The sequence below is a fragment of the Barbus barbus genome (assembly GCF_936440315.1).
Source record: "Barbus barbus genome assembly, chromosome: 42".
NCBI lineage: Eukaryota > Metazoa > Chordata > Actinopteri > Cypriniformes > Cyprinidae > Barbus > Barbus barbus.
The window spans coordinates 18,611,793-18,625,305 of NC_136720.1; the positions used below are offsets into that span (position 1 = coordinate 18,611,793).

General features: G+C 35.5%; 1 protein-coding gene across 2 annotated transcripts in view; it reads left to right on the forward strand.

The window, feature by feature from the left end:
• The window catches only part of LOC306861542 (ankyrin repeat and BTB/POZ domain-containing protein 3-A-like), a 135,357-nt gene that overhangs the window by 88,406 nt on the left and 33,438 nt on the right, over positions 1-13,513 (forward strand). Inside the window, exon 2 of one of the 2 annotated variants that reach the window (XM_079403865.1) lies at positions 5,803-5,952. In XM_079403865.1, the coding sequence (XP_079259991.1) occupies positions 5,803-5,952 (150 nt within the window). Of the gene's footprint in view, positions 1-5,802; positions 5,957-13,513 lie in introns of both variants that reach the window. The other variant, XM_079403866.1, reaches the window with a different exon arrangement.

Consider the following 13,513-nt stretch of genomic DNA (forward strand, 5'->3'; position numbering starts at 1 on the left):
ACTTTGTTGTACAGATGGTAAGATGATCTTCCACTGAACCTCAAGATGCTCTTTAGATCATCTCAAATCATGCTGGAGAACATGATCATCTGGTTTTACACAAACTTGTGGAGTGTATGCAGCTTGAGTGCTGCTGTTATTAAAGCAAAACCAAGGCACACTAAATTCTAGGACATTCATTGCCATTTTTACTCGGATAATAATATAATTTGTAATGCAAGTGAGAAGAAAAATGACATCCAAAATAGAAGCATTTTTACTATGGTCTCAGACACTGTTTATGGTGCCACTCAAAGACTTAATGTTAATGTCTTAATGCATTTATTTGTACTATTTTCAGTGTACTGCAGCTTGAAACCGGCATTAACATATGAATAATCCATTTTGGCATTTAGCTAATATAATTTACCTGTACTTATAGTGTTCATTTTGCTTCCATCTGGTTGGCTGACATTGTGTTCTTCTCTATTTCCTTATAAAGAAATAAATTGGCTCTTTAAGAAGTGACAGATGTAGCGGCAGAGGGGGATGATGTGATAGTCTGTCGAAGTTCTGGGTTTATGATCAATGTTGAGGCGTCCAAGTCATTTTTGGATATCGCTTAAATGCCACTAAAACCAGTAGAGAATTATGGGCCCATCATCATGGCAGTAATATTGCACATAATGACTGGTCCCCAAAGGCATACGTCTTAGTCTTTTAATGAGATTTTAATGTCCATTAAAAGTATTCGCTCATTTAATGATTGAAGATGTAGTTTTATCAGTCAGTTGTAGCTATTGTTATAAATGCAGATGTGCCTGCGCAAAGCATTTTTAATGAATGACTCGTGTTGTCATCTAATTGTCTGAATGGCTGCTACTACGGCTAGTTGTTACTTTTTGTTCCTTAAAATATTTTTAAAAATATTTCAACTGTTCTTGCATAGGAAAAACAATGCAGTCTCAAAGGAACACTTGCGACAATTTACCCCGGTGTCCTTTTTTCATGACATTTTTATTATATTATTAATCCACATTACGTAAGGTGGACTTTTTCGCAGGTACTTTAGCATGGTTAAATATTTAATATTAGAAAAAGGGGGAAAATATTTTACTAACCCATTTTTAACAGGATGTTGTCTTATTTTTGTGAATAAATTGGATTACAGAAGCACAGGATTACGAGCAATGTGGTATTCAGGTCAGTGACCAGCTTATAGTCAGAGAACGTTTTTTGAAAAACTAAAGATTTGGCTTGAGCTCAGGCATATTCTTTGCAAATGTTTGTTTTGCCAGAAGTTCAAAAAAAGGATATGCTCTGTCTTGGCTAATCAAGTGGTATGGACATGAGGACTGTAGGTACGTTGTTTGAAACAAGGACGTGGGGATTCAGGCTTAGAATTATATGGCATTGAAATGTCCATCAGCATGTATTCTGAAGATATTTTTCCAGCTCAATCTCTTCTGGTGTCCTTTAAGTATCAATTTCCATGATGGTCTTTAAAAAACAAGTGTGTCCTCTAATCTTGTACAGAGAGTTTTCACACCGTTCCTGTGATAGAAGACTTTCTGTGTTCCCTTCACTTCCCCAGCTATGATTGAAGGGTCTAGCAGTGTTTGTACTGACACTAAGTTATTGCAAACTGTTCTTGAGTTGATGGCATTCTTATGACTTGGTGTTCTCTCCCTGTTTTACTGTACAAGTAAGAGAAAGTTTGCTAGTTGTTGCCGGACGTTTTAACCCAGTCGGTGGAATTGTCAGACGGTCCCTTAACCATTAAGCACAATAGCTCTATACATTGTATGCTTTATTAATCATGTGTTTATTGAGTTTGGTCTGTTAAAAAACTGTCTGTTTTAATGCATTAAGTCACGTAAAGCATTTTCAAATGTCCCGCCGGAAGCGCCACTGCTTCCATTTACACTGAAATGCCTTCCGTTTGCACTGAAAAGTTCATGCATATCCACATATGAAATCACTTGCATATACATATATACACAACTAAAGCATGCATCTTTCTTATCAGAATTGTATATGTTTGTGAATTTTATTTTGTATGCATGTGCGAGTGATTATAGGTGTATATGCATGCAGTGAGTGTGTTGTTGTGGGTGCATATGCATGGATTGTGTTTATATGTATTAGCGAGTGTCTATAGGTGTATGTGTGCATCAAGTTTATATGTATACGCAAGTTATTCACAAGTGTATATGCATTCATTACTAACATAATATGTATTGGTATGGACTTAATATTAGTGTGCATGTGTATTTCATATATATATTTTGAACATCCAATAGTATACATGTATATGAGAGTAATTTCTATATGTATATGCACGTGTTTTATGGAAGTATTGATAAGCGAAGTTTGATTTAAATCCTACGTGGCACCTCATAGTTTTTAAAATATCATGCTAAAGAACATTTTGAGGGAAGTGTTTTGTCACCAGTTGGCCAAGGTCACCATCTTCAAGGGACTGTGTGTGGTCTCATTTTTCTCCTCCCACCCCCTTCACCTTTTAAGCTAACCCCATATCAAGCAAAGAAAAACACATTGCTGCAAATAGAAATAACCGTTACGTCCCTCTCAGTAGGGAATACAAGTGCTGGAGAGAGATAACATGGTTGATACGGTGGGGCTGCAAATTTGGGACGAGAATGTTCCACCTCACATTTCGTGATTTGATCTGATTACACGAACATGCAGGGGAATCTTTTAGCATCTGTAATGACATTAAAAAGTTGATGTGCTGAGAGTATAGAGCAAGAGAGAGTGAAGAGTTTCAAGAGCAGAGAATGTTGATTGGGCGGAGGGGTCATAAAATATTGAGGCCAGTTTTTTTTTTCTTTCCCACTGGAGTGCATATTTTTGGCCCAAGTGAAAGAGTCATGAGAAGATTTCTAGAAATCAAAAACTGGCCATTTCTCTTCCTGTGGCATTCTGGGATTTATCCCAGGGTGATGACAGCTCGCATGCACTGCATGTTTTTCCAACTGGGTGTGTTTCTTTGTGTTTGTGTCTGAGAAAAACAGATTGTTGGACATGCTCTGATTTGAACACTCAGACACAAAAAGACATAGAAGATAACATGAAAATATCCAGAGAAAATAAATTCTCCCCTAAAAACTCCTTTATTCCCACCCCTTTGATTGGAATGTTTATTATGTTTTTACAGTTAATATCTGACAACTCTAATTCACCTTACCATATAAATAAAAAATTAAATAATATTAATTTATATTATATTTTATATTATACATTTTTACATAAAAATATATCTTTTTTTATACTGTATTTTATGTTATTTATATAAAGTGTATGTTAAAAAATATAGTTAAATGTTGTTGTTGTTGTTTTTTTTAATAAATAAATAAGTAAAATAAAATCAAAATTGTTTAGATTATATTTTAAAATACATGTTGTTTTATTTTGCCATTTTAATTTGTTTATTATCAGAACATTTTACAGTAAAAACTATTTTAAAAGCTCAGTTAGGTTGGTATATTATATTTTAGTGCTCCTGTCATTCAGTTTTATTATTCAGCTTTTTATTTTTATTTTATTTATTTATTTTTTCCCTTTTTATGTTTACTATTGAAATGTTGTTGTATGCATTTGTCAATTTTATTTAATTTCTGTATTTTCTTAAATGGGTGTGTATAGAGTATTTACAGAGTGTTAACTTTTAGTTTTAGTTACTTTTTCTTATTTGTAAGTCGCTTTGGATAAAAGCGTCTGCTAAATGACTACAAGTAAAGTAAGTAAAAGTAAGTTTTATAGTATACATAAGTACCATAATGCATGTAATATTGTTACCATATTTTAATAGGAAAGTTATGCCTGTCAGGTTTTTGTTAGTTAAAAACAGGTCAAGCAATCTCTTGTAACTTCCTGCGGATCCTGTTTTTGGACTACATCATTTTCTCTCACCTCTCACTCAACTGTACTAAAACCTTCAGCAAAATACTGCAACTTTTGTAACTGTGCTGGCTTGTACAATGCCCCGAAGTTTCATTAGTGGCCGCACACATGCAAACATTTGCCCCTCACTCTGTGTTGCGGCACTCGTGTTAAAACTTCATCAGACCAGACAATCACCCAAAACAAAGCATTCCCTCGCTTGAACTCTCTTCAAAATTCCTTAAAAGCATCATGTCACCCATGAACAACATTGTGCCTCTTGACAAAGCATTCAGCTTGTCTCCCATCTGGCGAATATTGCACATCCTCCATTATGCATTAACTCACTAACCACAAAGAGATTTGCAGCGGCCAGAACTCGCCGTGCCAGGTCATTTTAATCATGGTGTTATGAAAACTTCATGAGTTTCTGTGTTTCTTTCCCTGTGTTGTCTTGCGCTAACGGCGTCATTCGATATACAACAGGATACAGGATATTTACCCACCTCTGGGAAACTAACAACACAAATCCCCTTAGATGAAATTCAAGAGTATAGCCTGCTTAAAATAGCTTCCTGATGTGTGTTTGTGTGCAGTGTTGGAGAATGTTACTGTTAAAAGCATCTTGTTTAAATATTCTTCTTGATATAAATATCATTAAGGCTTAGTCAAAGTAATACATGTGCATTAGGTTACTTTGTGTGTTTCAGTAAAAGAAGCCAACTCTTTTGAAATCAGATTAGTTAGTTCTAACACTGTTTTTGTGTATCTATTTTTATACATTAGTTAGTCCTCAAATTTGATTGGCTGACTGACGTTCCAAGAGCAGTGAGATACAGTACAGAATAACAGTATTAAGAATGTTCACTTTTTGCATCAGTAGGTGGCGACAATTGTCTGTCTTTATGAACAAGTCATCGGAATCATTTACTCAGCTGATTCACTCAAACAGATTCATTCAGAAACCATTTATGGGACTGGGACTGAGTGATTCATTCAGAAGCACTGATGCATTCAGGATTAAATCATAGAGCTGCTTTTATGAGTTTTCTCAACCAGTTCATTAAATACACTTATTCATCCAGGAACTAATTAGATTACTACCGTTATGAGTGAATAATTGAATCAACTAATTAATTCATAAACACTGATACATTCAGAAATGAAACATTTCTTTCTTATGAGTGAATTGTTCAAATATTCATTCAAGAACACCACTACTTTGTGTATTTAGGCGGTTCTGCTGTGGCAGAGCAAATATAGACGCCATAACTTACAATACTGTGTCTGAAATATAAGTTACTCAATATTAACTAATTTATTGATCTGTTGTATAAAAACAATATCACCAAAATAATATTGCTCAAATGTACTGTAGACTGACACGCTGCAAAGCAAATGGCTAGGGATGTCTGAATGACAAATAGTTACAGATATCACCCGTTAATTAATACCAGTTCAGAGCCAGTATATAGTCCCAACGTGTGAAACCTTTAGCTCAGACAGATAGCTGCTTGTCTGTCTTTATTCACCTGTGGCTGAGCTCAATATCCCATCTGTCGTTGCCTATTCTCCCGTTCAAACAAAAGCATTGGCTGCAGCACTGTGAAGTAATTTGATTAGGGTTATTGAATGAACATTAGACGACCAGGGCTCTAGCCAATACATGCTGCTGAACTCACCTGTGGGCGCGTGGCTTGTTGCAATTTGAAAAAGGACCAACACAAAAACAGCGGTTTTAATTGCTTCGGGGGTTGTTTGATTTGCCTCTCAAGCAATGATTTGCCTCTCAAACAATGATAATGTCATAACACTTAGCTCTCAAAGTCTTTTGGTCCCATTGCAGATGTTTTTTTGTCTGGTTTTGGCTCATTCACGTGTTTATTTATATTTGATTGTCTAATCTTTGGCCCACAGGTGTATTGAGCCTGCCGGACAGTCTGAACCTGCACCGTGACCAGCAGCGAGCAGGGAAAACTGGAGAGGGCCATGCCTATAGCCAAGCGGAACTCCGCACCATTGAACAGTCTCTCCTGGCGACCCGCGTGGGGAGCATCGCAGAGCTCAGTAAGTTCTCATGCCAAGAAATGTGTGTTGGTGTGGTTTTTATTGAAACAGGAAGTTTGGGACGAGGAAGTTTTAGTTATGTTTTAGCCATGATTTGCTACTTGCTAGTTGGTTGTAGGTGGACATACAGTATTTGATTTTATTCGTTTAATTGCGAAATTTCATGTTTTTATACACTACCATTCAAAAGATTTTAAATGTTTTTTAAAATAAACCTTTTATACTCACAAGGCTGCATTTATTTTATCAAAAATGCAGTGAAAACAGGAATATTGTGAAATATTATTACAATTTAAAATAACTATTTTCTATTTTAACATATTTTAAAATGTAATTTGTTCCTGTGATGATGGCAAAGCTACATTTTCAGCAGCCTTTACTCCAGTTTTCAGTGTCACATAATCCTTCAGAAATCATTATAATATGCTGATTTGGTGCTCAATTATTAATAATGGTTCTTATTATTAAAAGAGTTGTTCTACTGGTAATATTTTTTGTAGAAACTGTGATACTGTGATTACCCTGTGATTCTATAGTGAATTAAAATACTGCATTCATTTGAAATAGGACATGTCTTTTTCACTTTTGAACTAATTATTAATAAAAAAATAAAAAAAACACACACTGACCCCAAACCTTTAAAGGGTACTATAAATGAAAAAAAAAATTGTACTTTATACAAAGGTTTATTAGCAACTATTTCTACATATTGGCTACTCAAAATGAGCAGGTTGTATTAGGGGGAGGGACATTCTCATTCTAGAGAGTATTTGATTGGACGAAAATCTGTGTAGTGCAGGATGAGTCATCAGTGTTTTTGGTCTGTTTTTCTGAGAAGAGAAAGAGTGTACATTTTTAATACATTTTATCTGCTAAAAGTGAACGTTGAGTCAATGTTTAAATTTAGTCAAAATATTTCTCCTGAGCCCTGTGAAATTTAGAAATGACCCTGGTTTGGGGTCCATTCTTTGTCAGGTCCCTGAGCTATTTAACATCTGGATGATCTACTGAATTAGCTGTTTTTAGCCTCTTGTGTGGGTGTATGAAGCCAGCGGTCAGCAGCTAGAAGGCCCTACCCTAACTGAGCGGGGTGTGTCTCCCTGTAGTGTCCACTGGACGGTTGTCAGCCTGAATAACAGCTCTTTGTGTATTTGTCTTGGTGATGGTGGTTAAACTGTGTGTCAGTGAGTTTCAGAGCCTGTCCGTACTGCATGACTGCAGCCACGGTTATTTCCTAATCATAGCAAACACAAACAACACCCAATAAGTCAAGATGCAAAAGAGAGTGTGCCTGCCAAATGAATACATGTGACCCCACTGAGGAGGGGAAATTTGATGTGTGCAGAGGGACTTGAGTAAATTATAGAGAGCCAGTGACCCTTCTGTCACTCTAATCAACATTGCATTCTGCTGGGAAACAGACTTAAGCAATGTGAAACAAAAGAGCAAGCGCTGCAACCAGGCTATTGCTTGCTTTGTTTATTAATTTAATTTTGATTGGGTAAAACACAAACCATAAGCGACCCATAAAACATTTCTGGGTCATAATTAAAATTAATATATATATATCTTCAAGCTAAACACTTAATTAAACAGAATTAAGCATAGTTGTAATAACTCCAGTAAATAAATGTAACAACATTTGTTTGTATAAACTGTATATTTAAATATAAATAATATTTTATATATTTTATTCGTATTGATTGGGTGAGGCTCAAAAACTCTGTCAAGAACAATTTTGGGTCATATTTAAAATAAATGAATAAATTCATCATTCATGTCTTCATGCAGATTAGAACTCAAAAGCATTATATTACAGTATTTTTTGTACACAGTCTCTTTTTTTTAATAGTGTTCAATACTCATTTATATTGAATGCTAAATCGACCTAGACAGGCACAGCATATTAGGTGGATTATTTAGAAAGCTGCAGGGTATTTGTGTTATTGCATGTATGAAGTATTAGCACAGATGCAAGGTTGCTGTCATAATGCAGCACTGGTGATGTAACCATGCAGAATATTAGCTGTTGTGCCAAGAGATGAGGCATAATAATCAGATGTAATTTTCTTTTTCCTCATTTCCAGCCTTGTGTACACAATGCTCAATAAGCATTTATATATTGATTGCAAACCCTTCAAAAGACACCTAATTGACCGATAACTAATTATGGCTCATTTTCACACTGTGTAACGAAATATAAAAGCTTGGATTATGCAATAGCTTTTTTGGTTGCTGAAAAGTTCCCATGCATATTCATTTTCCTGTTGAATCATCTCAGTTTTGGCTATGTGAAATATCGTTTCTGTCTAGTCTAATTATCTCACTGTGTCCTTATCACAGAGCTATAACTGTCAGTGGGGTGTAAAGCAAAACAGTACTTGTTAGTGAGTGACCAGCATTTTTTATGAGCATCCCAGCGTCTCTCAGTGTGAAACCACATACACCACTGATGTTTAAAGCATCCGTTAGGCAAATTAACTAGGAAACATGATACACTGTGGGCAATTAACAATGAGGCCCACCCATTACAAACTCCAGTGTGCTGAAGGCTACTATATACTATGATACAGTATATATATATATATATATATATATATAGAGAAAGAAATGCTGTTGTCACAGTGATCACTAGTGTACCAGTGACAATCTAAGTAAATAAGCACATACTTTTTATTGTAAATGTCTCTGGAGTTCACCTTCGCCATCAAGCCCCCTGGCAAAAATCATCCGTCGTACTTTACCCTATTTATTTCTCTCAAAAATACTCAGAATTATTTTCTGTTTATATTCTAGTGCATGAAAACTGTGAGAAGAAGCTCCATTTACAATATGGCGGTAATTCAGACATCTGTCTCTCCACTCACTCCAAGAATCCCCTGAAGAGTTTGGCCTGCACTGAGCTTTCTCATTGGTTTACTAAATAATTCCCAGCTTTATTTATTTTATATATTTATTTATTCGAACCTTGAGGTATCTTTGAAAAATGTCCAATACATGTTTTTCTGGAGCTTAAAAAGTCCAGAATAAACTTTTGCTTTCAATATTTGGGCTGAAACAATATGAAGCATGCAAAATTTATTAGTTTCATTTAGCAAAGGCCTTTAGATTATGCATAGGAAATTAGCAATTAAGAGATATTAATCAAACCACAATCTTGTCAAGGCACTGCTCATGGTGGGATAACTGAAGTAGCTTTAAGTCTAAATCCAATATTAACACAAAGTTCTAAAACAAAGAACTGGATGGCTATAATTTTAATTATAGACCTGCACATAAATCAGTAGACTAGGGACATTTAATATTTTTCATTCTGTGTAATTAAAACAAAGATTCCACTGGTTTAAGATGTGATCTTAAAATGCACCAATTTAAAGTTGGTTGTGACTGGCTTGTCATCATGGTAATGACATTGTATGTCAAGTTTATAAGCTAACGGTTTTTCTTCTTCTAGTTATAAGTTTCTAAATTATAGCTATTATATATAGCTGAAGATTTTTTCTAGCTAACACTTAAATGTCACCAGCAGTATTGACGATAAGGATGTCCAGTGTGTGAGAGAAGTGAAATCATCTTCATTTTGCCTGTAAATGAAGATGGTCCAATCAAGCCCCTTTTCCCCATCCTCTGTGATGTTTCCTGATGGGCCTGAGCCACCCGGAACCACACCAAGTGCCACTTCAGTGTAAGAGCAGCTGTTAAATGCTTAGAGAGCTAAGGCCAATTCACACTGCACCAACAGACAGCATCTGTTTCTCTTGTTTTTACGGTCATAGAATGTCTAAGATGTGACGTACTGTAAACTGGTGATTTTCAGCGTTGTTTGGCATCTGCCAGTGTGGTGTAAATTGAACTTTAGAGTAATTATAAGTCATTTATAAGTGAAAAATTGAAGAACAGAGAAAATTTGAAGTAAAAAGAGGGGGTGATTATTCAATTAGGGACATGGAATCAAATAAAAAAAAAAAATCTAATGTGCTGATTTGATACTCAAGAAACATTTTTAAAACGGTTGTGCTGCTTAATATTTTAGTGGAATCCGTGATACATTTTCTTCAAGATTGTGAATAGAAAGTATTACTTTGTAACATGTCTTTACTGTCACTTTTGATTTTTTTTGTTTCTTAAGTCATACTTTCCCTTAAAGTTCTTATTGTCAACTTATTGTGGAAAGTTCAAAGTCATTTTTTAAATAGCTCTCCTTAATGTCAATGTGATTTATGCTCTTCACCTCGTTTGTGAGAAATGAAGGGAAAAAATTTACAGCTCCAGTTTTTACAAAAGACACACCACTTGCTCTTTGGACTGCTTAATAACTGTAGTTAAGCAAAGTTTAGAAAAAATCAATGTGGAAATTTGCAAATGTGGATGCTCAGACATTTTTCTCAATTACTTTCTCTCTGTTTTTTAGGGCACCATGTCCTTTTAACCTGGCATGTCCATCATTTCTTCACCACTTATTTCTACCTGCTGAGATACACAATTTCCCCTCTGACTCCTTGACAGCAGACTGTGGTCCAAAAACACGGCTATTTGCTAAACACACACTCACATACACAAACTTACATGTACATTTAGACGTACACAGCTCTTGCCAAGTTGATCATCTGTCTGAAAGCTTTCTGTCTAAAGGGTACATGCTTTGAACTTTACTTAATCCTTGTTCAAGCATTTGTGTTTGTAATCTAAATGAACAAACAGCAAAAAGAGAAGATGCCTACTTGATGTTTGGTGTAGAAAACAGATTGTAAGACAGAAATAAATATGTCTCATAATTTTTCCAAGCTGAAGTATTCAGCCCTAAACACCAAAGAGCAAACTGTGAAAAAACCAATGTGCAGCAGTCACCTTTAAATAATCGCATTGTAATTGAACAATATCTGGAATAATTGATTCTAATTTGTTCACCTTATTATAGCCTGCACCTTATACAGAGCATTGTATGTGACATGCAGACGATTGCTGTCAGGTTTATTGTAAGCCTCCTGACAGTTAAAGTTTGACAACGCTCATGTTGCACAAGATAACTGCAAACTCCACCAATATGGCACATAATTGTGTTTGATTGTAGCATAATTAACATAGCATACATTAGCATTAGCGCATAGAACAGCAGCTAATTTAGTGTAATTGCTTGTAATAGTGAAATGAATATTTTGGGTTGCTTAACACTTTTGAAATACACACATAATTTAAAATTCTAGTGCTAAAACATGTCCAAATCAGCTTTGACTCAATTTTCCTTGTTTTTATCCTAATCAGCCAAGACATTGTGTTAATCATTTTTTTTACACTGGTCCAAAAGTGTCTATTATGCAGTCACAAGATTATATTTGAACAGTTAAGTCACAGCAGCTTGGACAGGCAAGGCATGTGTCAGCAGGGAAATCACATGCTTGAGTTTTATGCATGAACGTACAGTACAGTACAGTATGAAATATGCATTTACTATTTGTTTGAATATTGATAATATAAATGTGCACTTGAGCTGTGCTCCATTCCAGAAAATGAGGTGAGAGCCTTCAAAATTTAATGGAGGCAAAAGTCTAATGCTGCCTCAATGGAAAAATATCCCACGAGCTGTGCAGCAGATTGCATTGCAAGGTGCCTTTATTTCATGGTCAAAGGAAAACCCGGTAATTATACTGAGAGGGAGTAATTATAAAGGCTCCGGCACTATTTCCTGCTGCTTTCTCGTTGGTAGTTAATACTGAGACACCTCCATTTGTCACGTTTGTGGAGACAATCTCTTATGCAGAAATTTCCTTCGGCATCCAGCTAGGACTTGCCTAAAATCTAAGCGGACATTTTTGTGAACACGGTAGCAATACTTTTCAGGAAAGCAATTGCAGTGTATGTGGTTCGACATTTACATATTAGGCTTAAAAGAATAGCTCATCCAAAAGTGAAAATGCACTCACCTTCAGACCATCCGAGATATAGATGGGTTTGTTTCTTTATCGGAACAGATTTAGAGAAATTTAGCATTGTCACTTGCTCACCAGTGGATCCTCTGCAGTGAATGGGTGCCGTCAGAGTCCAAACAACTGATAAAAACACCACAATAATCACCACAAGTAATTGAGATGACTTCAGTTCATCAGTTAACATTTTGTGAAGCGAAAATCTATGTTTGTAATAAATATATCAAGACATTTTAACTGGCAAAAAAAGAGTCCTCTATTACAAATGTTAAAAAGTTGTATTTTCTGAATCAGGAGAGAAATATTCACAGATTAAGCAATGTTTACAAGTGAAAACAGTCTATTCTAAACACATATGAGGGGATAAACTTTTTTATTGCATTTTTATGGATTATAAACTCATACTTTGGCCAGAAACTACGTTTTTACTGTAATTTAAAAACGCTTTAATGATGGATTTGTTTCTCACAAGCACAGTTTTTCACTTCACAAGGCATTAACTGATGGTTGTCTGGATTACTTATGGATTACTGTGTTGTTTTTATCAGCTGTTTGGACTCTCATTCTGATGGCACCCATTCACTGGAGAGTACATTTCCAGCAAATTTTCATGTTTTGTTAACTGTTATTTTAAAGGCATAGTTCACCCAAAAAATTATTGACTCCTTTTCCAAATCCATATGACTTTATTTCTTCTGTGAAACACAAAAGAAGATATTTTGTGTTTTTTTATGTTTAAACAAATCCTAATGAATTTTGCACACTTCCACCACCATTATGTAAAAGAGCTATCACATCATTTTAGCATCTAAGAACAGTGTATGAAGCACTCTCCTGAGCACCTCGGAGGTTTATTGTATAAATTTAGCTAATAAGCATTCTCAGACCCAGGTCATCTTACTTCTTCAGTCTCATTTCCCAGCACTCAAGAGCGCTGCTGAATGCACATGTCTTGCATGATCTTCCCCATGTCACCCCCAGAGATCAGTTTTATGAGATGAGTTGTCTTATATCCGACATCTCAACATATTTCATCATAAAATAAGATTTGGGGGCAGCCAGCCTGCCACTCACTAATCCTACTCTCTACACTGCAAAGGTTTCCCTGTAGGAGAGGTACCATCATATATGCATAAAACATGAGAAAAGCTTAGAAAGCAACACCCCTGGCAGCTGGAATCAGGGTTTAGGGTTGCTTCAGGATAAATAAATTGACTTAAATCCCAAGTTCAGTGTTATACTCTGTAGTTGCTGTGTTTTGCATGCCTATGGTAATATATGTGATTAATTAAGGATTATACAACAGTTCATTTCGGTCCTCAAATTTAATATACAGTGCAACTGGGATTTTGTACTGTTTGTATCACTCCGTTTGTCTGTGTTTGTGCCTTCCAGACAGTCTATCAGTCTGTGTATTAGTGGTGGGGATTTTTTTAGTGACTCTTTCTGCAAGTTACATTGATTTGCCAGTAGGTGGCGACAGGTGGTGACTGGATTTATTAGTGAGTCAGTGATTTATTCACTCAACTGATTCGTTCAAGAGTGCTGATTAATTCAGGAATGGAAACAAATGACCATCTTTATAAATTAGTAATTGAACCATTTACTTAATTCAGTCAAAAGCGCAGTTTTATTCA